The 26,748-nt window shown below is 39.1% G+C and overlaps 2 protein-coding genes across 2 annotated transcripts in view; one reads left to right on the top strand and one right to left on the bottom strand.

Annotated features, from left to right (window-relative positions):
• The window catches only part of GPC1 (glypican 1), a 235,485-nt gene extending 230,729 nt beyond the window's left edge, over positions 1–4,756 (top strand). The window contains exon 9 of the mRNA XM_044432974.1: positions 511–4,756. Within this exon, the coding sequence (XP_044288909.1) occupies positions 511–731 (221 nt within the window). The 3' untranslated portion in view covers positions 732–4,756. The remainder of the gene's footprint in view (positions 1–510) is intronic.
• The window catches only part of ANKMY1 (ankyrin repeat and MYND domain containing 1), a 39,969-nt gene continuing 17,749 nt past the window's right edge, over positions 4,529–26,748 (bottom strand). Inside the window, exons 11-19 of the mRNA XM_044432733.1 lie at positions 20,517–20,624; positions 19,367–19,498; positions 17,699–17,812; positions 16,019–16,184; positions 15,779–15,784; positions 14,826–14,880; positions 14,286–14,437; positions 10,656–10,709; positions 4,529–8,886 (exon numbers count right to left, since the gene is read on the bottom strand). Of these exons, the coding sequence (XP_044288668.1) occupies positions 8,681–8,886; positions 10,656–10,709; positions 14,286–14,437; positions 14,826–14,880; positions 15,779–15,784; positions 16,019–16,184; positions 17,699–17,812; positions 19,367–19,498; positions 20,517–20,624 (993 nt within the window). The 3' untranslated portion in view covers positions 4,529–8,680. The remainder of the gene's footprint in view (positions 8,887–10,655; positions 10,710–14,285; positions 14,438–14,825; positions 14,881–15,778; positions 15,785–16,018; positions 16,185–17,698; positions 17,813–19,366; positions 19,499–20,516; positions 20,625–26,748) is intronic.

Here is a 26,748-nt window from a genome sequence, read left to right as displayed (position 1 = left end):
GATGGAATGACCCTGGTTCCTGTCTGCCACTGCGCACTGATGGAAGGGCTTCTGTCTTATGATAATATATACAGAACTCAAGGATGGTATGAACTACAGATTAATTAAACTAGAATGTATCATCTGCTTCCTTCTCAAATGAATTCTCTGGCAGCAATGCCATTTGGAGACTGTAAAGTCAAGTTCTCCTGTAAGCACAGTTATAAGAACAGATCCAAGATGGTGGGTTAAATGGATCCACACAGAATTTCTACCACCTGCACTTTAGCATTGCTGAACCTGAACCTACTTTGAGCAGCTTTTCGGTTGCTTCTTAAATGTAGGAAGATGCTCATACCAGCTCCACTGTGCACCAAATTCTTCATTCATCTTTTCAGGTTATAGTCCCAGAAGGCTAAATGGTTTCTGCAAGTTAGCTTTCACCAGCTTTACAAGGACTATTGCATGTGAAACAGACCTCCTTGCAAGCTTGTAAGACATTGCCATGCTTACCCAAGTTCTTTTGTACAGGTGATGACATCAGTGGCTCAGGAAGCGGTGATGGCTGCCTTGATGAAGTCTGCGGCAAAAGACTGTCCAAGAGTCCTAGTACCAGGCCACCAGAGATTCATCCTATGCCTAAACAGCCAGAACAGGGCATTGGTGGAAATAGCAGCAACATACTTTTGCCTTCCTCTTTTCTTTTGTTGCTTTCTCTGATTGCTGTTGCAACACAGTACCTCTGGCGGTAACTTGTTTGTGCAGCCATGAAAAGACTGTGGTGGTTGAGGTCTTAAATTTGCCAAAAATACGGACATATTTAATTCATCTTGGCAAAATGAGGGAGATAAAAGTTCTTGATTGTGATAACCTGGCAGTGCTAGAGCTGGTCTTCCCCCCCCCTTTTTTTTTAACGCTGGCCCCTTCTTTCTGTACCTCATTAAAAAAGTCATTAATATGCCACAAAGAGGCACCTAGGGGGCTACAAGAGATCTTGGCAGATAGGTTTAATGGGAAAAGAAACAAATGATCCTCAAGGTGATACAATTTTTATTGACTGCAATAAAATATGCAAGTATCTCATATTCTTATTTAATTGTAGCCAAGAGTGTGCTACATCAGTTTAGAACAATACACCTTTTTAATTTGAAGATTTTCAGAGTACTCTACTAGGGGTCAGTTCATAATTTTCCATTAAGCAAGTGTCAAATTGTCCTTCCTTTGGTTTGATGTAGGAGTGGCAGTTCTGTACAATCCTCAGATTTATTATCCTGGAATTTGGAACAAGAGTCCTTTGATTTGCAAATGTTTTGTCTAGTAACATTAATCAAAGTCAATTAATATTTCTCCTACATCCAAGTGGAGTGAGATTTTGGTTTGGCATGATCCTTTGAAAGTAGCAGTCAAATTGATAAAATGCAATACAGTCATAATATGCAACATTGTGATAGAAATATGCATGGGGAGACTTTTGTCTGGAGAGTTTTTTTTCAGCCTGAGCCTGAAAATCTTCCTATGGTTAACAATAACAACAGTCAACTTTTACCAAAGGGATAATGCAAAGAAACTGTTTTGTGCGGTTTTGTGTATTTCTACTTATTCTGTTAGCAACATCAGACAGTGACTAAATGACCAGCCCAGGGGGCAGTCAAATATCCCTGGGAATTTGCTTGGACAAATCATCAGATTTTTCAAGGAACTACTGGTCTTTCAGCCTGCCTCCAGTTCTACCAATTATGGAAAGACAGAAAGAGCAGGCAGACGAAAGCCATAGTCTGAGTTACAAATCAACCAAATGCTATCCCATTTCATCTCATGTTGGCATAATTAACTCCCATGCCCTTCTAGCCATTATGGAGGCTAAAAGAGATTTGACTGCTTATCACTTCTGCTCATTTTGTTTCTGATTGTTTCATATTTGCCAGGATCTTGTCTGATATCAGGGTGGTTGGGATGGAGAAAGAGGTAAAGTCCAACCACAGATATACACACACCTAAGTATTTTTCTGCTGGGGTATTTGTGCTTACACAGCTCTCTGCTTTGCATCATTTGGTATATTTGACCTGCAGTCATCTTTTCCTCTGTTTTCCAGAAATATCTAGCAGATCAAGGCAGTCCTGTTGATTTGAGTGATAGGAAGTCCTTGACATGAACTTCACTGTTAATTTACTTTGTCTCATATCATGGCTTTCCTTTTTTGGGAACAGGGGATGTGAACATATATTTTTACATTTTAAAATATATCAGCTTTGCATAAATGTTGCAACATTTCTACTCTGTGTGTTGCATCAAAGAAAAATGTTGTGTTTGCTAAACAGAAGCTTTCAGAAAAGTGGAAGCTGTTATCATACCCAGTTACAAACAAGGAAAGCATTTCTAGCATTGTAGCATTAGAAAGTGCCAAGCAGTGAATTTCAGTAAATTAGCTCAGTTGAGTTATCATTCCCATTCCTGGCTCTGTTCATTTCTATACAACACTGGAAGAAATTAGTTTCCTAATCACCCCAATCAGTATTGGAGGCTGCCAATAGCCCAAGTTTTGAAAATACAATATTGTAGTCTGGTGCCAGCATGAATTCTTTGTTCCAAAGTACACCTGGTTTTGTACACATTATTTTAAATCCCTTGTGAGTGGAATAATATCCCATTCACTGTCATTATTGAGCTAATCAAACTAATACATTCATTTTTGTTTTTGGGTACACTTTTCTTAAAAGTAATGTGAATACAAATGAGGCATGAAAATCAAATATCCTGCCTCCTTTGAATGTTAGTTCAAATGCCAGAGAAAGTAGAGTACTGCATTCAAATATGTACCCTCCTGTTGCATAGAGGAATAAAATGCCTGACAAATAAAACACTGTATACAGTGGATGAAAAAGTTAAACAGCTATCATTTCCTTCCCCCAATGAAAATCTTCTGCCAGTCTGCTGAAGAGTTGTAAACTCAGAGAGCCCAGGGCCATATATAAGGCTCAAACTATCCGTGATACTGGTAGGAATGTACAAATCAGCAAAACATGAAGCTCATTCCAACTTGAGTCCATATAAAATTGCAAGAGCATTCTTCCCCCTTTTTTGCGTGAAAATCTGCGTATTTTTCAAAATACATGCATGAATTGTGCACATCTTTTAAATATATGCATTCTTCTATTGATAAAAGCATATGTTGTGTACAATTTTCAAAAGTATGCATTTTTCATGCATTTTTAAAATATATGGATGGATGCTGCATATGGATGCTGTCAAATGCATTCATTTGGTCCACAAATTACATTGCAAGCTTCAAAATATAAGGGCTTTGATCACAGATCGTATCCAAGTCCATGTTTGGTCTGCAAGGTATGAACTGGGAACATCTTGATCAAAAACAAACTGAAAATAACTTCTCATATAGCCCTAGATACTGGCAGTCTGTTGTTTAAAAAACATAGCTGTCTGAAGTACATCTAAAATGGAGGGATAAAATCATTATACCAAGGAAGTATACAGATGGGGGATTGGTTACTCTCCCCCATACCCACCCATTAACCTCCTCATATACTTTTCTTCCCTACCCTTTCAAGGTTTGTTTCTCACAGTTCCAATATCAAAGCCAAGGTGAACAAAAAGTCCCATTGGGAAGAGCTGTGGAGAAGCAAGCCAGGGGCGGTTTCATACCTTCCACTCACATGCTTCCTTTTCTCTAAAGCCTGGACATCCAACGCCCAACAAGTGAGCAGAATCAGCTTTCAACAAATACTTTGTTTCTGTCATTTGTACTTTGATCCCAAGTCTGTTGATTAAGGGCTGTATCTCATTTTCATGGGATCTGAAATGTTTGGCAGGGGAGATTTAGCTTCCTTTTGTTACCAAGATGACATTACTCCCTTTGCATGTATCACAGGGTATTATGATGGATTTAGGGCACCGCCCTACATGGCTGTCCATAACCATCCAAACTCAGGTGGTTATGGGGACCCAAGTGAGCATGAGAGCAGAATGGAAGTGAGGCTTGCCTTTGTGCTCCCCATGCCCTGAACAGCAATTAGACAGCCAATTTCAGCCATCCAGATGTTTTCATCCTCCTTGTGAAGAGGAGGGACTAAGGCACTGCTTGGATTTGGTGGAAGCCAGCAATGCCTCACCCCTCCGCTGCTCACCACCCCCAGAGCACACCGCTAGCACCTGTCCCAAAGACAGTTTTGTATCTTTGGGGCCTCAGCCAGCATGAGAAGAAAAACGCACAAGCTGGGAGGGCAAAGGGTGGGTCCTCTGAAGACAGTCCCTGTTGAAATATCAGAACACTTTTTCCAGGTTACAATGGGGACACAGGGCCTTTTTTATGGCCAGCTAGGTGGCATATGCTGGCCCTAGGATTTTGCCCTTAGTTACTGAGCAAAGGAACATAATAGACAGGCCCCTTGAAAAACGATCAACCAAAACTTAAGAGTTGTGGTTGTGCAACTTATCTTTTTTGTGCCATAATGTCTATTTCAGCAAATGAAAGGGGTCAACTGAGGCTTTAAAAGCAGTGATATTTATCCTTTACAAATGACAAACAACCTGTTGTATTCTGGTGGGCTTGTTAGAGAATTAAGGTACAAATATATCCAGAGTACACCTTGGCTTAAGAAAGCAGTTCTATCTGCAAAAGTAAGATTTATTTCAATTACTGACATTTTTGGCCATTTATATATTTCTTTTGATTACCAAGGTACTTGTAACTATCTTGCACTGTTGAACTATGTTCTTTGAATCCTTCTATAAATAAAAAAGGCTGGAGACTTAAATCTATATGAATGCCACTTGCAACAAGGTGCTGTTGAATTTTTTCTGCTTTTATAGGTGTTGAACAGGAAAACCCTATATGCCAGTACATAGTATGCATCGGTCTATATATAATAATAGCCCGGAGAAGTGATTTGCTAATTTGACATAGTGCCAAAACATAGAGAGAGGCAGACAGCTGGACCATTCAATAAGTACTAGTCACTTCTCAAAGGCAGTATGTTGAGTTTACCGATTTCAGTAGGACCTTGTTCCAAGGAAGTGTATTTAGAATTACAGCTTTAATGCTTAAAGTTGGAGGCAGTGATCAGTCACTTACTGGGCAACCTTACACATGACTGTGCAAAAGTAAACCTCATTAAATTCAAAGGGACTTAATTTCAGTTAAGTATGCACAGGACTACAGGCTTAACTATTTATCTTGCAAGTATATTTTTTGTGGGGCACAGAAAATGTAGCTGTAAGATGCATTTATTTCTTCATATAGAGGTGGATCAAGATTTTGGTTGAGTCAGTTGTACTGACAGAAATGGGATTCCCCTTCCTCCTCTTCTCATGGCAACTCTTTCAGCTGTCTGAAAATGTAACAGATGGAGAGCATTGGGAAGCTCTGCTAAATTGAGCATGAGGGTGGTGAGATTTAAAAAAAAGAACGACATTTTGTGATCAGAACCATTTTGAGGAAGACAGATTCCTGATTCAACCCAATAACTGGGCTCACAAAACATGACACTTACACTCATGAGTGTGGATTGTTAATGAACTGTGGGCCATTGGTTAGTGTGAACCCAGCCATGCTAACAAGCTACAGTTCACTACTCTATAAGCATGCACTTACTGCATGGGTCATTTGTGACTGGGTTCACACAACAATCCATGCTTCAACAGTAATCCACACTCAACCTCAAGTTATATGAACTCAGCCGATGTGCCAGCACTTGGCTTTATGGAAAGCAGCTGTTCATAGCAATGGATTATGTAGCTTTCTGACATCATATGATTCAACCTTCTCATGATTGCTGATTTCAATTTGACAAACACTAAAGTTCATGTATAGTAATGGATTAGAAAAGCATTTTGTTTATATGTGGTACTGTTCAGCACTGCAAAGTAATGCCATTGGCAGACCACTACGGGCCAAACATATATGGACTAGACCATGGTTAAGAGCCTTGTATTATATAAAGATATTACATGGAATTCTGACATAGTGAATGGTTTTTAGCATGATTACAAACACACATGTCGTCATGTATGAAACAACCCTCATTTTCAAATCAGTATTTTCAGAACCGGAGTTAACTAATTATCCTAATGACCCAGAGAACAATGGATAGTGACCATTTCGGCTCATACACTTTCAATCCACAAAATGAGGGTGGGTTTTTTTTTGGGGGGGGGGGGAACATATCCATATATGAAAGGGGGTTTTCACACACAAATCTTTTGGGACCTATAGCAGGCTCCTACATCCAGTAACTTGCTTCCATACACAGCATGTTCATTTAGGTCACAATTTCAGCATACATGCACCAATCAATAAGCTGTCTGTTTTCCCAGTCTGAATCAATGTTTGAGCAGGGTTGGAAGAGGATGCCCAGGCATGTGGCCCTCTTCTAGGAGCATCTATTCCCTAGCCCATCTTCCTTGTGTTAGAATGGAACAGATGTAAGGCCTCTCCATATTCATGTTTGTCTCATAAATGACAAAGAGCATATTTTTGTTCACATACATGCACAGTAGTGAAGGATATGCAAACCATTCACAGCAGTGGTTTTCAACCTTTCCACAGCTGGGAATTGGCAAAAAAAGGAAAACCACCTCAGGGACTGCGGAAGCAGAAGCAAAAAGCACCATACACATAATACAATATTCTGTGCATTAGTTTCCAAACACAATACAGTAGTCCCCCAAAATTCACAGGATTACATTCCCAAAGCGCCGGCGTATTGTGAAAAACTGCGAATTGGGTGCTGGCAATGGGCACCAGCCGCCAAGGCAGTGTTGGCGGAAGGCATGGGCCGGGGGGGACCGGCGCGCACATGTGGCGAGGCAGGGGCAGGCGCGCACAGAGATCATTTTCTCCAAGCGAGTCCAAACTCGGAGGAAACGATCTCCTTGCAAGTAAACCACTGCACAGCACAAGCTTACTCGCAAGGAGAACGGCTTGGACTCGCTCGGAGAAACATCCTGCGAAAGACAGAAGCTGCGAATGCTGAACCGTGACTTCACGGGGGTATACTGTACCAAAAATATGAAAATTCTCCAAAACAACCAGAAACCGAGCAACAAAAAATGCCAATGAAAGAGCAAAATACTGAAACTGGTTCAGCATGGCTCCTAGCAGGCTCCCACTGAGTTGTCCCTGCCCTCCCTGACCCCCCCCCCCACAGCAGCATGAGCACACCCCCTGCAAACACAGTGCCAACTGAGGAAGAGGTGGAGGAGCACAGCCAGTCACTGCGTTGGTCAGCGGCAAGCGGGATGCAGCCTCCGCACGGACCAGCAGGAAATCCACTCATCCACAGGATCAACAACCAAATTCAACAGTACTAGACTGTTCACTTCTAGTACATGGATTTAAGTTTGATTCAGTCTGAATGTAATCAGGGCGATGAGGCTGAGCAACTTGCAATCTTCTGTGTCACTAGGTTGAAACTGGGCTAGAAGGAAAATATTTTACATGGAACAGTACTTACTTACCTAAATGTTTTATGTGTGTTATAAATTTACCTAGTACCAAGTCCCATTAAACTCCACATGCCTGAGTAAACATAAAGGATCACACTATAATATAAATATATTGTCGTATTCTATTTATAGTCCCTACTAAGAATGAAAGAACGAACTAGTATTTTAGAAATTTTAATTGTGCAACATAAAAACCTGTAACATTACCGACATAAAACCATGCAAATGAACATTCTGTTATTTCATTGTATAATTATGACACTAAGACCGAAATCAGTTTCCTGAAGCACAGCAACTAAGTAATGAATTGCAGCCTAGAGGATCTGTGCTGCCTTTTCATTGCAGCTGCAAGTACAACACCTGCAGAACCTCTCCGCACCAGAGCTGTACCTGCACAGGTTGCTAATACAGTTGCACAGGTACTGAATACAGAGTCCAATGATATTACTACTTAAGAGCAGTTCAGATGTATTAACTTAAATGCAGAATTTGAGCCACAGAATCTTCCAGTGGCCGCCTCAGTTCCCAAGGGTTTGATCCTGAAGTCAAAAAATGCTCACAGGGTTAAAGACTGGGAATGGAGTGCACTTAAGAGCTTATTGGACCAGCTCTGTGTACATTTCTACCAATACTACAGGAGAAAAAGGTTCCAGCCCAACTGTTTCCTACATGTCTGTTCATGACAAAATGACTGGATCAGCATAGCTACTCCAGGTCCATGGAAATACAGTTCCACTCAGAACCATCAATTGCTAAGCAGAGCCTATATCACTATGGTGACCGAGTAGCAAATTAACTGGCAACCAGGAACAGACTATCCTAAGAAAGCAGGTGTAATGATGTTATACCAGATTTTGAAGTATTGTGAACACATGTCAGTGGCTGAAAAACAAATGGCTTTTTGCCATCTAATGCCTTCTGTGTTACACCTCCAAGAGAGCCACCATAGAATCCCAATTAACATCTGGTGAACCTTCACTATATCTCAGTATTCTTTAAAAGTTTTGGTTTTGTGCTTATGCAAACAAACTCACTTTGGAAAAATAAGTACATTTCACTACTACATCCTTGAATGAAGTTACCTGGCATCACTTTAAACACAGTGAGAGGTTTTCAGCACTGACAAAAGAATGCAAGATATCTTTAGTTCTTTTTTAGTATCCTTTTACCCATCCTCCCTTATATTGCATTCCCTACATCAAAATATAGTAGAGCAGTATCAGGCCAAAGTAACAGCATTTAAATATAACTATAGTTCCCAGTGTAAGGAAGATCTGCATGACTGCTGCTCTTCTCAGGACTCCTTCCTCGTGATGCATCACCTTTCCATGGCTTTTTCTCATCCTTCTTTTTAAATCTTGCTGCTATATCTTTGCTTTCCTCCTTTGGCTTTCTTGATTGAGGACTTACTTTGCCTTTTGCCCGATTAGTCCTACGTAGTCGCACTGTAAAATATACACACACATAATTAGCATTTTGCTAAGTAGAATACTATAATTATTATATGACAATTCTATACAAGAATGTTCTGAATTAGCGAATGGAAACAAATGGAATTTGCAGTGCTCGACATGATTTTAAAAATTACTCCGACCTGCCTCTTGCTGTAACATACTGCTCTTTAGCCCTCTTGCCCATCATAGCCCTTTAAAAATTGACCATAAAAGATTAAGTTGAATGGATGAACTTGGCTTCTTGCCAGCTTTGTCCCACCATCCTTACTGTTGCCTCCTTATTCATTAGTGAAAGAGTTCAGGCTCTCAAAATCCAGTGTATTCCTCTCCACTTCCAATCAGCATCTCTCCTGCCCATGTTGGCATGAAGGTGCTAAAAATTATTGTAGACATGGATATACTCACACATCTTCTGGCTCTTCCTCCCTCTTCCAGAGAAATTAAATTGGTCAGGATAAAAGAAAAGAGGAAAGGACAATGGAAAAGAACCAAAGTCCCTGGAGGCTTTTCTCTCCTGTCTCTGTCCCATTCCTTCAAGGCACTTCCAAAATCAGGTTGAGGGAAGGGGTAGCAGATGCTTAGGGTGCCTTTTCTAGCCTGGGGTAAGTTCAGCAGTAATCAACTCTTACATTACATGGCTATGTTGCCTTCTTGATTAATCGTCAATTATTTGACCATATTTTTCCTGTACTCAGTCTCCACAAGGCAAGAGCAGTAGAAATTAGAGAGAAGCCAAAGGAAGTGCAACTTTCACAAACATTTTTATCATTAACAAAAGGAGCTCATCTTTTGGAATTCTTTTGGGGACTGGTAAAACATGAATAAAAGTGTCTGCTTATTCAGGAGGCAATGTCCTGAATTTGTCTGCATCTTTCTGAGATTACCAATGAAGCTACTCTAGAAAGCACAACTAAATTAGTTTTGTTTGCCATCACAATGGCAGCATGTAACCAAATTTGACTAGCGATGTAACAGCATTAAGGCTTCTTATTATCCCTGACCAGAAGAGCTAATTGGGCCACTGCAAATAAAAAACAGAGCTGAAGCAAAAGCATATTAAGGGAACAATGGCTACAAAAGAGGTATGAAAACAATGAGTATGCAATTTTTATTTATTTATTAATAACATTTATTTAGTAACTTGTATATATTACTCCACATTTAAATATATTTCACAGCAAGGAACAACAAAAGATAAAAAGAATAAAGTCACCATATTACAATGTACAAAAAATAAAATGACATATTAAAAGTTTTAAAAACAGACTAGGAATAAAAACATGGCTGGTCAAGCAGAGAAGGCACCTTGAAATACAGATGGCTCCAAAAGATGCCAAAAACAAGAAAATGGTGCCTTCCTGATCTCAGAAGACAGGTCTGGGTTAACCTCTTGGATTACCCACGCTCTAGGATTCAAACTGCAATCACACACAGCAGGGGTTGTGTACCTCTTCATTCCTCTTCTCCCTCCCACCCCACCAGTCCTCCTGCAGTAACCCAGGGGACACTGCAGGAGCACTGAGATGCCCCCCGAGTTGCAGCAAGCCAGTTACTGCTAACCCTGGCTGGACATTTACAAAGTCCCATCCCACACTTGAAAAAAATAACAGGCTAAAAGTTGTAATTTGGTGTACACACCTTGTCTCAGTTGACAAGTGTCCTTGCCAGATTGCAACTTTGTAGCACATTGCTATTTTTTCAGATTTTTTTTAAATGTGGCAATTCCTTAATCAAAGAGGTCAGTGTAATGATTTACTTACTGTCCAAAATAGGTGGCAGTTGTACTTCCTCAGATGCAACTGTAGATGAAGCATCTTTTGCAGCAAGAAAATAAGTTGCAAAGACATTTCAGAATGTTCAACAGCAAAACATTATGAATGGAAGAACCCTCTTACATACATTCTTACATTACAGTATACAGTAATTTGAACATACATAGCACAACAAATGAGCATTACTTGATTTTAAATTTTCAGTGTGTGTCTTTACAAAAATGTCCTCTTGGGGAGAAATTTTACTATTTATTTATTGTATTTATACTCCACCTTCTTTCCATTCAAGGAACTCAAGGCAGCTCACATAATTCTCATCCTCCTCTCTATCCTCAAAGCAACAACCCTGTAAAGTAGGTTGGGCTGAGAATCAGTGACTGGCCCAAAGTCTTAAGTGAGCTCCATGGCTGAGTGGGGACTAGAACCCAGACCACCTGAGTCCCAGTTCTGCACTTCATCACAATGACTCACATAAAATTGAGGAATCTACTCCTGTACTTCAAGCTCTACACATTAGTGGTACAGCTATCACTGTTCACCAGTGTTCATATGTTGTAGCTTCAGATTACTACATCAGTGGACTGGAAACGCTACAGTTTTCTATTCATCTTCACTTTTGCCACATCCCATTTCATCCTTTTTGGTATTCTCATTATGAGATCTTTGCCTTTACTGTTCTTTGGTAGAACCATTGGACAATCTCTCTGTAAGTCCTGCCCATCCAGTGATTTGTTCAGTATCATGGAAATATTAAATCATCCAGTGTGGTCCAGTGAACAACAGGAAGTTTGTAGAACCAGATATAACTCTCAGTTTAACCACAGAAATTCAGATTAATGATTTCGTTACTCTCAGTATCCATTCTGTATCCAAACGGGAAGACTAGTAACATAGAAGGGAGTGTTTCTTCCAGAAAAGTAAATGTCTTCCTATGTTCTCAGCATACGCACTGAAAGCCAAGGGTGACTGCAGTGAATGTGTCCATGGAGCAGATTATGGATGGGTTGTGTATTTTGGTTCCTGGGCGACACATAGCTCACTGTGGGCAAAGATCACACAACAATCTGGCAAATTTAACTTCAACCTATGAGAAGGGCCTGTGGTTCAGTAGTTGAGCATATGCTTTCCATGAAGGAAGTTCTGGGTTTAGTCCACAGCATCTTCAGAAAGGACAGAAAAACTGCCAGAAACCCATCAGCTACCGCCACTCAGGGTTGATAATACTGGACTAGGTTGTCCAATGGTATGACTCAGTATAAGATTACTTCCTATGTTCATAATCTCCCATTAACAAAGCAGTATTAGATGGGCCTTTCTGTATACTCTATGGGAGCTTTTCTTTATACTGTTCATGGCACACATCTTCTGCAGATAAAATGATGACAGCCTCTTCTTGTGTCTTTGATTTGCAATACCTATTTTCAAATTAATACTTCCCTACTTCAGTGTCTGAAAGCTTTGGAAAGTCTTCGTTATGATTGCTCCATTCCAATGGTCAGATTTCTGTATCAGGTTCTCCATGGGCAGTCTCTCTTTTCTGCATATTCAATATTCTTCAATAATGTAATTGTATTTTTTCATTACACAAGCACAGCTTTTAAGCTGCCTGATTAAATTCCAAAAGCATTGAACAGCACCATATCATATTCTTGTATAAAAATGGCAATCTTCATATATGCAGTCCCTTTAAGGTAGCATAGATCTTCTTCCAAGGCCCTCAGGCTTGGTTTCCTTCTCTTTAAGGGTCATTATCTCCCAGTTCTCTAGTTGACTTTCAAGTCCAGGTGCTTCAGGAGTTCAAGCTCTATAAATAAACCCAGCTGCCTATACTGACTGCACACTAATTTTGCCTTTTGTATGTTACACTGACCACCCAAATAAATGGCACTTTTCATATTATCCATCCATCCACTCCCCTGCAAACCCATGCAATACCTTTGTATGGCAGAAGTCCCAAAATTCAGTTCTTCTCAATCTACTAGGAATTCTAACTTTGATTTCTAAAAGACCATAGTCTGAAGAAGGAAAAAAACCTTCATATTCAACCAAACTAAAGTTATCCAAATAAATAAACTTCAGGAAAATTTGCTTCATGTAATCTGGATGGGTGTCATTGTGCTAAATTCTAGATCCCTTGGTCCACTGTTTTAACAGAGATGAATGTGAGTTTCCAAATAAATTATCTGGTTTTATAAAGAAATGCAAAATAAGTTTAGGCTTAATCTGTCCGAAAAGCTGAAAGCCACACAAGACAGCACAGCATGACATGTTTTCAAATTATAAAATTAAGGAAGAAAAACAGTCTCATCAGGTCAATTGAAAGTTAGCTAGAAAAAGCAGGGGAGAGGAACTGCCCTGAAAAAGAAGGGAAAGAATTGGAACCAGAGGATGTACATGGTATAGTGTGCATCCCTCAACTTCCATCAAAGATGCAATCAAGAATACTTTTTAAGAGCACTGACCCATTTGAAGTATCAGTGCAGCTCAAAGGAAAAACAATTACCCCAAACCTAATTACTTCCCTACTTCAAGGACCCTCAGAGGTATCCTGGAATGGAAGATCCAATTAACCATGCATCCCCACTCCAACCCCAACTGATCTCCCACACTGCAAACAGCAAGCTGCATTCTACAACAAGCAGCACAACCAGCAAACTACATGTTCACATTTGCAAAGGAGTGCTGAGAAGCCCTATGGTGTAATGGTACACCATACATGGCAATACAGCACTCCAACTGAGACACATAAAAAAACACTGCATTTAATTGTTATACAAAACACAAGGTATCTGTGGGTTATACATTCTGACAGTTGTGGAAACACGGAGGCCCTCCTTGCACAGAAGACATACAATTTTTACCCTTACTGAGCTCTGTACTGAATCCATTGTCTCACAAATTATATGTCCACTGTTTCCAGGCAAAGTTTTCATCTGTCTTGCTAAGCATAAATAATCTAGCTGAATGTTGCAGAAAAGAAATTAGTTGAATAAAATGAGATAACAAATTTTTTGTGCTACTTCAGGTTATACTTATTCACATAGACTAGTCTTCCTTTCCAGAAGCAAACATATGACAAAGCAAAGGTGGGCCACAGAACTGATTTCCTGAAGTTTCCACAGCAAAGTGAATGTATACAGTCTCATACAATCTCATGAGACTCTGGAAATGCACTGAGATAACACATACTGCAAATGTGCAATGCAGATTATATAGTGAACCACTGAACATATTCTTTCTAATTCAGCTTGTATATTATTTGCTATTATTGAATTGTACAGGTTATAAAACTTGAAGACACACATAATTAATAAAGGCTTTCTTATAGTTTCAAAAAACGTCCATATGTAAATCTGTATAAGTCCACTGGGACACTAGTAATTTTTATACACTGTTTGTAAGATCTTACTGAACCTGCAATGCTAACAAGCTTCTTATATTTGACCCATTGTTAATAAACTGAATATTGACCCTAAATTTGAAGCAGCACCTGCAATGCCCTGTGCGTAACTAACCTTGGTGGTTCTACTAGGAAAAGCCCAGTTGGCTAAGCAAGATTTTTGTATTCTGTATTAGTTGCACACCATACTGTATACACCACCAAACAAACCTACCTACCTGCATGAAAACACTCTCGCTTGTGGCGTTCATTCCAAGCCTTCATTTTACAAGACTTACTACAGGTAAAGATCTCATAACAGCGTGTGCAAGGTGAAAGGTTCATACCAACTGATCGACCACACTGAAAGCAATATTTGAAGAAAAGCAGTCTGAAAGGAAGAAACACCATAAAAAAGAAAAATACTGTCAGGGAAACAGATGCCTGTTTACATGTGAGAATTAACAAGCAAAAATGTGGTTAATTAAAAGGGGGGAAAGTCCAACTTGTCAATGTAAGAAAAGGTAATTTGAATGCACACAGAAAAGTGAACAATTCTTATTTTTACTGCATGGTTTCTCTTGTTATTGATAATTTTTTTTAAATTTCTAAACTAATTTAAAAACTCTCTTCTTAGATAAGTGGTACTGCAAATTCACATACTTCCAATTAATCTGCCCAGAGTTTTAAAAAAGTCTGGGGTGTGGGGATATGACAAGACTTGTCCCCACTACCCAAACACAATATGAATTAAGTTATAATGAAACTCATATTCTTACCTTGATGTATCCATTTCTGATACTCCCCCAGTTGCAACTATAGATTTTCTTCTAGCTGCTGCATGACAACAAAAATACAAACATGAAAATGAAAGACTTTTCACATAATGCCAGACTATGTACACTTCAGGACCAATTTTGGCATTTCATATATCTCTGAATTCAGTGTGAGCTTCTTATGCTTATCAGATGCTTATTTGCTTCTTTTACAAATGTTAGCAAAATTACCTATTCCTTTTCATCCTGTACATTAGGCAACTGGGATCCCCCAAGCTCACATTCTGTTGTGCAATTTTCACACAGGTGAACCTATAATCTTTAGGACTTTGTTAAAATCAGGGTAGTAAATAATGTCCTGAATAATGTCCTGAATGTCCTAAAGAGCATCCTGCTCTTTACAGCTTTCTTTCCATAAGCCAAAAGCATGCCTGGGGTACCAAACATTCCCAAATTTGCATAAGAATAGGTATGTGGGGTACTCTTCCCTCCCAAGAAAAAGCATAAACATGCAAAGTACAGGTCATCTTGATCTCTTCTGAAGGCCAAGTTAGCTCTTCTGAACTAACACCTTCTGCAAACTGCAATAAAATCCATTGAAGGAAAGCTTTTTTGTGTTGATTTGAAGTTTGTAGGTCAAACAGTTGTTATATAGCTTGAAGGTCAATAGGCCAAACACTGTTACACATATATTACTGTTGAGCATTGATGCAGGGAATCTTAAATAATCCATACTAGCCGAAACCTGAAATCCATTCTTGGCGTGATTCGAGCCTCCTTGGGGAAACATTAAGTCAAACAAAGGCCTTTTCATATGAAGCATTTGCTTTGTCTGAGGCATTTCTGTCTGGGGTAAAAAAATTACCCCATATTTTTTGGGACATTAATTTTGTTTTGTTTTGCAGGATGAATAGAAATAATGGGATAAAATCAGCCAAACATCTAGATGTTGAAACTAGATGCTAGGAAAATTATATAGCCATCACCAAAAGTAGCAGCCCCTTTCCATCCATAATGTGATCTAAAATAGGTGGTGAACTGTCTCCTGACCTGCAAATGGCAGCAGACTGGAGGGAGGGAAGCACACAGTGCAATATTGTTACACTTCATATTTCAGTTTACCATGTATTTTATCACTGGATATATACACTATATTAAAATATGTCTATATTTTCAAGATTTAACTTTGACCTTACCTAATTTGAGTTTTCTAAGTTCCTCTTTGTTCCACTGTTTTTCTTTCAAGATGACACACTCACGAAGTTGTTCACTGAGAAATTCCAACAACTTTTTACGATTACTAAAGGTATCCCGCTCAGTTGGGGACAGAGCATGGAATGGAGTTCGTGATATTCTCTTATCCTGCAATGCAAAAACTCTGTATGATGCCACGCTTAAGTACACAGGCGTGTATCATCACAACTATCTTCTTTCTTATATGCAATTAGCTAGCACAGAGAATATTTCTAAACATTAGTTAAACACCTTGTTGTTTACACAGGCTCCTGGTTGTTTCTGTGCCTCTGTGACAAATAATGATTGTCATGTTTAACTTTCATTGTACACAGACACCAGCATGTCCTCAAATATCTTTCTTAGTGGACATTAACCAAATTGCCCTACCCCTCCCACTTTTGGGTTTCAATATCTTGACAATATCATACACTATACCTCCTTGACAAATACATGGGGAAGAATTTGAGGTAATGAAAGATTTTATTTTCCTGGGCTCCAAGATCACCACAGACAGTGACTGCAGCCAAGAAATCAAAAGACACTTGCTCCTTGGGAGGAAAGCTATGGCAAATCTAGACAGCATACTGAAAAGCAGAGACATCACCTTGCCAACAAAAGTTCATAGAGTTAAACCTATGGTTTTTCCAGTTTTAATGTATGGCTGTAAGAGTTAGGAAAACTGAGCACTAAAGAATTGATGCCTTTGAACTGTGGTGCTGGAGAAAGCTCCTGAGAGTCCCTTGGACTGCAAAGAAATCAAATCAGTCAATTTTAAAGGAAATCAACACTGACTGCTCTTTAGAAGGCCAGATACTGAAAATGAAACCCGAATACTTTGGCCACCGAATGAGAAGGAAGGACTCACTGGAGAAGACCCTGATGCTGGAAATGATTGAAGTCAAAAGGAGGAGGGGACAGCAGAGATTGAGGTAGCTAGATGGGGGTCACTGGGGTGGTTGGTGTGGGACTGAGGGTACTCTGGGGAATGGTGGAGCACAGGAGAGCCTGGAGGAATGTTGTCCATGGGGTTGTGATGGGTCAGGCATGACTTTGCAACTGAACATATATATATCTCAATCACGACAACAACACAAGAGCTGCTTTCTTGCATTTTTCTTGCATTTTTAAAGAAAACATCTTGAGCTTTATTCACTATTTTCCTTACAACCAATCCCATTAACATGAAAAGAGCAGCTTCAAAAGTGATTTCTGCCAGGACTATTGTAGAGAAGAGAGGAATTAAATCACCCCTTGCTGTGATTCCAGTTATGATCAATACACCCCACACATGCGCAGCTGCAGCTCCTTGCTTCTTTTAAAAATGTGCAAGTATTTCATATTTAGTTTTGTCTTTAAGAGCTGGTTTTAACCATCTAAACTCTACCTTGTAGGGTGATTGTTTCTTGTAAGAACATAATGTAACAGCTCTCTTAATATGAAGTAATAAATTCATTTTTCTCCAAAGGACATCTTTTGTTATCTCTAAACCTTTCTGGAAGTTGTACATCAATAGAAAGATGAATTTAAGCTCAAAGAAAAATAGGTAAAGCAAGAAAAAGTTGAAAAGAAAAGTAAGACAAGTGAGAAACAAGGCTCACAACATTTTAGTATGCTTTTGACATTCTAGGAAATGAAGATACCTGATAGTACTTGAAATATGCATAGTCTACTACTGTTCCCACTGCATTTTTAGTCCCATCCCCAATAGTAATTGGCATCAACATGTCTGCTCCTCCTGCTATTAGAGTATTGATCTGGGAAGACACGAGGGAAAAAACCCAAATAAATGCAAACATCAAGTCTCATGTGACCACTTTTCCATAATTCACACAGTCTAAATCAGTAAGAAACTTCAACATAGAAGCTAAATTAAGGACTATGCTCCTAATACTGAAGTATTTCTTTAAAACCAAATTATATACAGTGGCTGGACTGCTCAAAAAATGGATCACTCCATTTTCCTGTAGGGCAAGGGTATACAATTCAAATCTCTTAGGCATCCACATTTTATTTTTAAAAGTTTTGTTTTGTTTTCATTCCATTTATTTAATTAATTTCCTTCCTTTATTTGGCTGCATCACCACACTGACCAAATAAAAGCATTTGTGCCACAATTCCAACACAAGCACTTTTGTTTCAACCCACCCCTTGACATTTTCTCTCTCTTTCTGTGGCTTAGTATGCATACCGTACCCTCTCTATACCACCAAAAAGGAAACATATCCCCACCTAACAACAAAGAACCAACCAATCAACTGGGAAATCAAGTGGAGTCAAGGGTACAAAAGGTATCCTAGATTTTTCCATTTTGATCAACAGGCAAGACAGATTTCTGGAAAAGAAGGTGTACTGGGTGTATGTGAGTATGCAGTTTTTGTTTAGCTAACATTTAGTACATTTTAACTTATTTTCTAGAAAAACTTTACGAATATGTTTTTAGGACTACCGCATTACTTGCTTTATTCAGAGGTATAACTCCTCAGTGGTCCATAAAGCTCTTATCATTCTGACATTGTTTGCAAATTCATATGCATTTTTATACTTTTAGATCTGGCAATGTACATGAGCATGAACCTAAACTAGTTAAGTTTATTAACATATTACACAACTGCCCATTTCTAAAACTCATTTTTAGCAAGTTTGATAGTACTTTTAAACTAAGTATTTAGTTATATTTGGAGATGTAGATTCTGGAATCTTCATAATGCAGATTTGTGTGGGAAACCTGAATGGATGCATTTTTCTTTCTTTTTTTCTTTTCCCCATATTAGACCACTGATGAAGACCTGTGGTTGAAATGGACTCATTAAAATTTTGTTAGTTTGGTTTTTACTGAATTAAACAATCCCCTTAATTTAAAGATATAAAGTTGTTGTATATTCAAAGATATGACTGTTTTCTGTTTGTACAAATTATCTGAATGTTATATTAGATATAAGGCATTTAAGTTTGAAAATATTAAGTTGTCAAATAATAATTTTGTCAGTTTTGTGCATTTTTACAACTTTTCACTACTTTATATATAACAACTGAACAGTTGGTTCTAATCTCTCTGTGCCCTGAGTACTTCATTAAAGGTCTGCAGTCACAGCTTCTCTGTTTTTAGTTCCCTTACAGGCCTCTGCAGTCCCCTTTCTTAGTTAACTTCATCTTTTCTCTCTTCATCTCACAGCACTTTCATGTCTCCACACCACTGCAGGTCTCTCCATGTTTTGACCTGTGTAACCCCATTTTTCTCTTGCGGTTTCCACAACTGCATGTCTCTCTGTTTGGAAAGTCAGCACTGGAAGGCTTCAAGTTTTCCTTACCAGAGCCATCTTATTTTCTAATGTCCTATTGTGTTCATATGCAGGGTTAGTTACAGCACACAGCGCACTCCCAATATCTTGGCTTAATGGCATATTTGGGTCAGCTCCAGCAGCCAAAAGCTCAAGCACTGCCTGAGTAAATACAGCAAAAGAAAATATATTGAAAATATTATTATAAATATTTTTAAAGCACAATATGGTCTAAAGCAGGGGTGTCCAACCCACGGTCCACAGGCTGCGCAGGACCCAGGAGGGCTACAGATGCAGCCCGATGTAAAATCATAAACTTCAAACACTGAGATCCTTTTGCAATTTTTGGGTGACTTGACCACATGGTTCTCGAGCATGAACTCTGCCAACAGCAATGTGATACTGCAACACCCCATAAAATAAATGCACATTTGCTCTTGCTATTTGTATGCATGGTGGTGGCAGATATCATGAAAATTCTGCACAAACTTTTCTTGGCTCACCAGCGTTCCTTAGCGCTTGTACATTTAGCATGCAGCCCAAGACTATTTTTCTTCTTCCAGTGCAGCCCAGAGAAGCAAAAAGGTTGGACACCGCTGGTCTAAAGCAAAGGTTCAATTGAAACAGCTACTCACAGAAGTTATGCTCTCCCTCCTGGTGTAAACATAACCCACCACCAGGTCTAAGTTGGTAGATAAGGAAGGATCAGTTCCCTCTCTTTGGCAGCAGAATATGAGTCTTCCACTGTCACTGGTACAAGAGCAAAGGGGTGACATTGGTGTACCACCCCCCCACACCATTGCTCCATCAAAATGGCAGCATTCTAAGCTCAGCTACACTCTAATGTTGCTTTGTCCAGCATGAGAAGAGGAAGGCATGGGGAAAGTCTCCCTGCCCTGCTATGAAAGCCTCAGGCCCCCACAAAGGCATTCTCCTCTCCTCTGCCTATGGTCAGGCCTATATCTTTGTACAAGGCTAGCTTGCTTATTTTTTGGACTTCAGGGAATCTTTATTAAAATTATCTACATGTTGACATCACTGTATGAAGAACTTGTGACTGGCCAATGTTTAAACAAACATTAGAATTGGTCATCTGAGTTTTCAGTATCAAAATTATATCTGAAACAATGTTTTCCATTATTTTCTCAGAATACTTACAGTGTGGAGCTATAACACATACCTGGTCATTTCCAGTAGCAACAGCCAGAGAAAGAGGGGAATGACCACTCCACAGGACATTTGGATTTGCATTGTGCTGTAAAAGAAGATGAATGACATCGCCCGCATTCTGAAAGGGAATAGTAAAATAAAAGTAGGGCAATAAAGGGAAAGCATGTTTTCCTAATTCAGATTAAAAACAAAGGGACCTAGTATTTCATGAATAAATAAAATACTAAAAGAAAATATGCACAAGAAGAGGTATGTGGAGATTTCTTATTCTGAAATACTGAAGTTGATGTTGAATTGAGCATTTGCCTGTGCACACATACCAATTAAATGATTCAGTTTGGAATGACATAACAGATATTAAAGATGTGAAATGTACAACATATGAGACATAAAATTTAACATTACAAACGTATTCTTAAACTAACAGAAGACATGAGTACTCCTATATTTAGATCTTTGCCAGCTATAAGAAACTTGCTGATGCACTTCAAAGGAGGTAGCCTATGAATTCTATCTGCACTAACAGATTGGCTCCCTCTTCTGAAAAGAATGGGGGAAACAGCACTCAGAATCACACATACAAGGTTCTGCACGTGGTGACTGAGTACACAAACTACATTTTATGCTTATGGGATCCACTTTTTTGTTGTTGTTGTTTGTTGTTTTTTTTAACTAGCACCTTGAGATGAGCCTGGTGCAAAAGATTTTGAGCCTATTAATTTGTTTTGAGTAGCAGAAATGAATCAAGTTCACAGTCCTTCACAAAAATTCACTCCTACTTATCCCCCGGCCCCCATACTGGCTTTCTTCATTTCAGCAACTAAATTGAAGGCATGGGAAGGTCTTTCTTATTTTTGTTAAACAACTGGGACTCTGAAATCTTTGCCTGCTCACTGTAAGTCAGCAGGAACCTACCAGTAGATTTCAGTCTACTATTTGCTCACTCCTACTGTTTTGGCAGTTGATGTAGCAGCACTTAACTATGGAGGAAGGCATTTTTCTCATGTTGGCGGTGGTGATTGATATCTGAAGAAGTGGGATGACAAAGCAAAATGTCTGTTCGGAAAAGAAGCTCCAGCATTGGGGACAAAACCACCTGGGGTCACCTGGCCCTTCTAGTACTTTATTATCTGTGCATGTGGGAGTATATTTCTACTATCAGTTGGTGGACTTGTACAGGAGGGCTGTCATTCAAACAAAGTACCTCTACTGTGGGTCTCTGGATCCTGATCAATACAAAACCTGTTCAGTAGATTAAAAGATTGATTTTACATCTAGTTAATGTAATATGAAAGGGGAGAGTGGTTTTTCTACACAAGTACCTTGAGAGAGTGCCCCAGAGTTGGCTGGAGGTGGGGAAAGAAGCAAACTTATGACTGTACCAAGCTATTTTTATGAATGTGCAGCTGATAACTTTTTGCACCACAGAAAGTTGCGCAAAGGAACAAAGAGAAAATAGCGTCAAGAGAAATTCAATTACAAAACTAAAAAAGGCAATTCAGGCCAAAGTTCTAAACAAAATTTCAATCTAAAATAAATTTTACATGGCAGATCGATGTTTTTGAGCTGGTCAAACAGACACTATAAATATAGTTCAGACTGCATTTGCTACTGTGACCTCAATAGCTGCAACCAATACTAAACCAAGACTGCAATCTTGTAGAAACTTACCAGAGAAATCCCCTCACTGAACTCAACTTCAGTTATTTCTAAGTTTCTGTGTGTAGAATTGCACTGTAAATTATGGTAAACAGAGTCCTACCACAATGACAAGCAATTGTTTATGAGAAAAGAGATATAAAGTTAAGTATATATTGGAACAACATTATGGCCTCTTCAATGAGATTATTCTAGTTAATTTACCCAAGAGTCAATTATCAAATTTAATTGGCAAATACACAACTTAATTACAGACAGTCCTCAGGTTATGAACGAGTTCCATTCCTGAGAAAATGGAAATTTGTCTGGAAGCTGAATTTGTATGCAAGGTAGATCATGTATAGTCAACCCTCCACATTCATGGGAGTTAGGGGTGCCAGACCCTCATGAAAGTGGAAAAACTGCAAATATCTCTAGCCTCACTGCCCAAACTAAACCAATGCCTCCTCTTTGCAGCACAGAAATGCCAATTTCCCCTCTCCAGATGGGTGGGGCAGGAAGGCCCGCTTTAGAGGCCTCCCTCTCTACCTTTTCACTTCCTCTCTCTTTATGGTGATGCTTTGGAGGCCTTCCTTCTCTCCCCTTCCTGTCTCTCTATGGTGATGATAATTTTCTCCAGTACTTTAAAAAAAATTAATAGGCTTTATGGCCGTTTGCTCATAAATACTAGTTGTTCATAACTCAGATGTTCATAACTCATGGACTGTCTGTATTGAACAAAAAATCTAGAAATGCTTTCTATATGTTGCTCAGCTGTATTTAATGTTGCGCATATTTTACCAATTTAATAACCATATAGCCACCATAGCAAATTCTCTCTTTCCCTTTCCTCCATTCTTCCCATCCCAGAGTTGACCTTGGGCTGAAATCTTATGCCTACTTAACTGGAAGAAAGTCACACCAAACTCACCAGGACTTCCACACTGAGCCTATTCATATTTTCTGTCTGTTAATTTCAAAGCCATGATTTCCCACCGTAACTATTTTCAGTCACAACCTTATTCAAGCTTTTCAAAACTTAACTCTATAAGCATGCATGAAATGGAAGAGAGAAATGGAGGGGAAGAAAAAAAGCCTGTTCTAACTATTCTGAGTCTATAAATGGGACCAATTTTTAGAAAAGGTTCTCTTATGGAGCTTTTTACAGTGCTGGAGAATAGAAATCCTGCCTTAGCTTTCATCTTCAGAGAAATATTTTACCTTGTAATATTGTATGAATGTTCTACTAAAATAGCCCTGAAACCCTATCCTTTTTGCTATCTTACTATATACTCCATATCATAAGGTGGGATGGAACTGAAATTTCATATTGTTAAAATAAAGACAAAAGACACACTCAGAATCATATTCACTTACTGTTTTGTTTATGCCCAGAATTGTGCTATAGATGTACAAGAATCCCCTGGATGGTAAGCCTTAGTTTACAAACTCTGTTTCATGGCCAAGGTTATATCATTTCTTTTTAAAGGTATAACTAGATATAATATAGGAGTTTTATAAAGTTCTCTGCTGTTCCAGACTGGCCGCAGCTGCGACCAGGAGGGAAAGCATTCTCTGCTCAAGGGCAGCTTGTCCTGCATTGCATTGTAAACCTTGCACACAGCTGCATTCCCAATCCCTAGTCTGGTATCTGCTCGCCCACACAACCACATACTGCAGTTTTCAGAGGTATTTGTATTGAAAATTGTAACTTTTAAACAACTGCTGCTCAATAAATTGGGAACACTGTTTCAGTTGAAAGCTTTTTTTGATGGCTTACCATATATACCAACAATATGATCGATGCCCACAACATGGTATAAATGTGTTTTGTCTTTATTGCTGAACTTTTGCTTAATCCAATAATATTCAGTATGCCTTCCAATTTGGAAAAGGAATGCTGCCTTTGCATTTAATGAAATGCTTGGGACCACTAGTGGTCAAAATTGGACACTAATCTAAAAGTACAACATTCTGTCCCCACATAATGAGCAAGAGAAGTATCCTCGCAATGTATACATGTATGTGGTGGGGAAACAGCAACCCAACATTTGCCTTCACAGGAGGAGATAAACTGGGAACACAAGCACCAGGAATGGGAAATAAACCTCATTAAAAGGTGGAATGGTTTGACGCAGGATCCTGCACTGAGCAGGAGGTGAGACCCAATGGCCTTCTGGCCACTTTCAACTCTAGTATTCTATCATTCTATGAAAAAACCCCAATTCAAAAATGTAAAGCAGAAAGGTTTCCAAAAGAAGTATGGGAAAGGGAAATTTACCACTGCTGTTTATTTTGGAACTCCAGTCATCAGTTTCAGCACTAATGCAAATGACTAATGATTTTGTATACTTATTTGGTTATTCGATTAACTGTCCAAAGTCAGAACTCATACTGAAGATGATATACCTCATACTCTGTTACCTAATTGGCAATTTAGCACTGCTGAATTTATTACTTATCTGGGAGTTCTTATCCCAAGAGACATACCACAAATGATTAATTTAAATAAGTTGATTAATGAGATCCCAAGGGACATTAACAGATAGGTATCTATAAAGTTAAGTCTATGGGATAGGGTAAATATACTGAAAACTAATGTAATACTGTGAATTATTTATGCTTGGTGTGGTATTCCTTTATATCTTTATTTCTAGCCAGCAATTATCTTCAAAAGTTTATTGGTGTTTCATAAAATTTTAAGAGGCTCTACTCCACTATGAATATCCTTGAAAATGATACAACTTCAGAATAAAAAGTGTGCGTTTGACCTCTGACCTTTTTTTATCACTGGGCCTATCTGTTGACTTGTACTTAATTCTGGTCCTTTCCACTTAAATTCCTCTCACTAGTCCATTCTAGAATCTTCCTTTTTGCAATCCTCTTCCCAGGTGGATTGTGTGTACTCTTGCCATACCAAAACAGATACTCCACCCTCTCCAGCTGTGGCAACTACAAAACCTTGGAGTGTACCTTCAGATCAATTCCAGTTTCACCTATTTTCACATGAAGAATTACCATTATGGGGAAATCTGGATTTTAAAATCAGCAAGAAAATGTATGTTTGGTGGACCTGGATGGACAGACTGATTTGTACCTTTTTTGCCCTTCTCTGCTTTATACTCTAGATCAGGGGTCTCAAACTCAATTTATCTGGGGGCCGCTGGAAGTAGAGTCTGGGTGAGGCTGGGCCGCATCAAGTATTCCACCACCGCGGTGGTGGTGGTGGGCCGCTCATCCGGAGGCCAGCCCGGGCGCTGCCGGCGCTTTGAAGGCCGCAGGGCCCCTCCCCCGTGCCTCGCCCGTCCCAGCAATTGGCCCGCGGGCCGCGAGTTTGAGACCCCTGCTCTAGATATAAATTGCCAACTATGGTTGCATGACAATACATGCAACAGAAACATTTGGTAAAATTTAACGTTGATCTTGCTTGTTTTACAATTTCAGCACCACCTGTGTTATTGATTGAGGCAGAAAAACTATATGAGCCTACAATTTATGCTTATAAATATTTACTATCACTAAATAGACATGATACACAGGGTCTCAAGCAAGAAAGGAATAATGAACTGGAATACCTCAGATTGTCCGACCAATGTAGTGTTTCATTATTATCTGTTTCACAAGGGACTATGGATCTCATGCTATGCTTAATCCTGCGGAAATTGATATTTCAAGTATATTCGATGTTTCTTTAATAAGAATTTAATTAAATAAGTCAATTGTTGGAGCTTCAGTGCTGCTAATGCCTCTCTTCCCCTTATGTTTTGGCAATGTCCGATGGCAGCTTTACTTGGACTGGGGAGGGGGTAATAATTCAGATACATCTTGAGATGGAAAGTTCTTCAGTATTTAAGCAGGCATTCTCCCAGGCATTTTCAGAACTGTTCTTAGGGTTTTTAGCATCTTATTTTGCTACTTAGAGCCAGTAAGGCCATTGGGTTCAACTTCCTGCTCAATGCAGGACTCCCAAGTTAATGCATCTCTAGCAGATTGCTGTGCAGATGCTTCCTGAATGCCTCCAGCTGGGAAAGCTCATGATCTCCCTAGGAAATTGATTCCATTGTCTTATTGCTCTAATGGTCCAGAAGGCTTTTCTGATATTCAGCTGGAATCTTGTTTTGTTTTGTTTTTATGTGCTGAGATTGTTTTATTCTTTGCTGCTATTTTTATTTTATTTGGAGCTGTTTTACTTTTTGTTTTAATATTTGTATTTTATGTTTTTCATGTACTGTATCATCCAGAAAATTTAAGTATTGGATAGTTTAAAATTGCAGCAAATAAATAAGCAAGCAAGCAAGCAAACAAACAAACTGAATAGTCTGCAAAATCTTTGGCATTTGTAACCTGATGTTTTATTATTACCTGTGAAATGCACAGTATTTCTCTCTTGTCCTTTAAGCAATCCCTTCAAGATGGGGCTTACAAAGGGGCAGTATTTTCAGATTTCCCATTGTTTTTGTTGCAGGTAAGAGGCAGTATCCTCAGATAGAGTGTCAAGTTCCAATCTCCCAAACTAGACTGCATGTGCCATGTTCTTGGCCTAGGTGAAGCTACATCTCAGGAATCTCAGACCTTAAAACAAATAGTCAGAATTGGATCCAGAC

The sequence above is a fragment of the Varanus komodoensis genome, unplaced genomic scaffold, assembly GCF_004798865.1.
Source record: "Varanus komodoensis strain SLA01 unplaced genomic scaffold, ASM479886v1 scaffold25, whole genome shotgun sequence".
NCBI lineage: Eukaryota > Metazoa > Chordata > Lepidosauria > Squamata > Varanidae > Varanus > Varanus komodoensis.
This window is presented reverse-complemented; position numbering and strand designations above follow the sequence as displayed.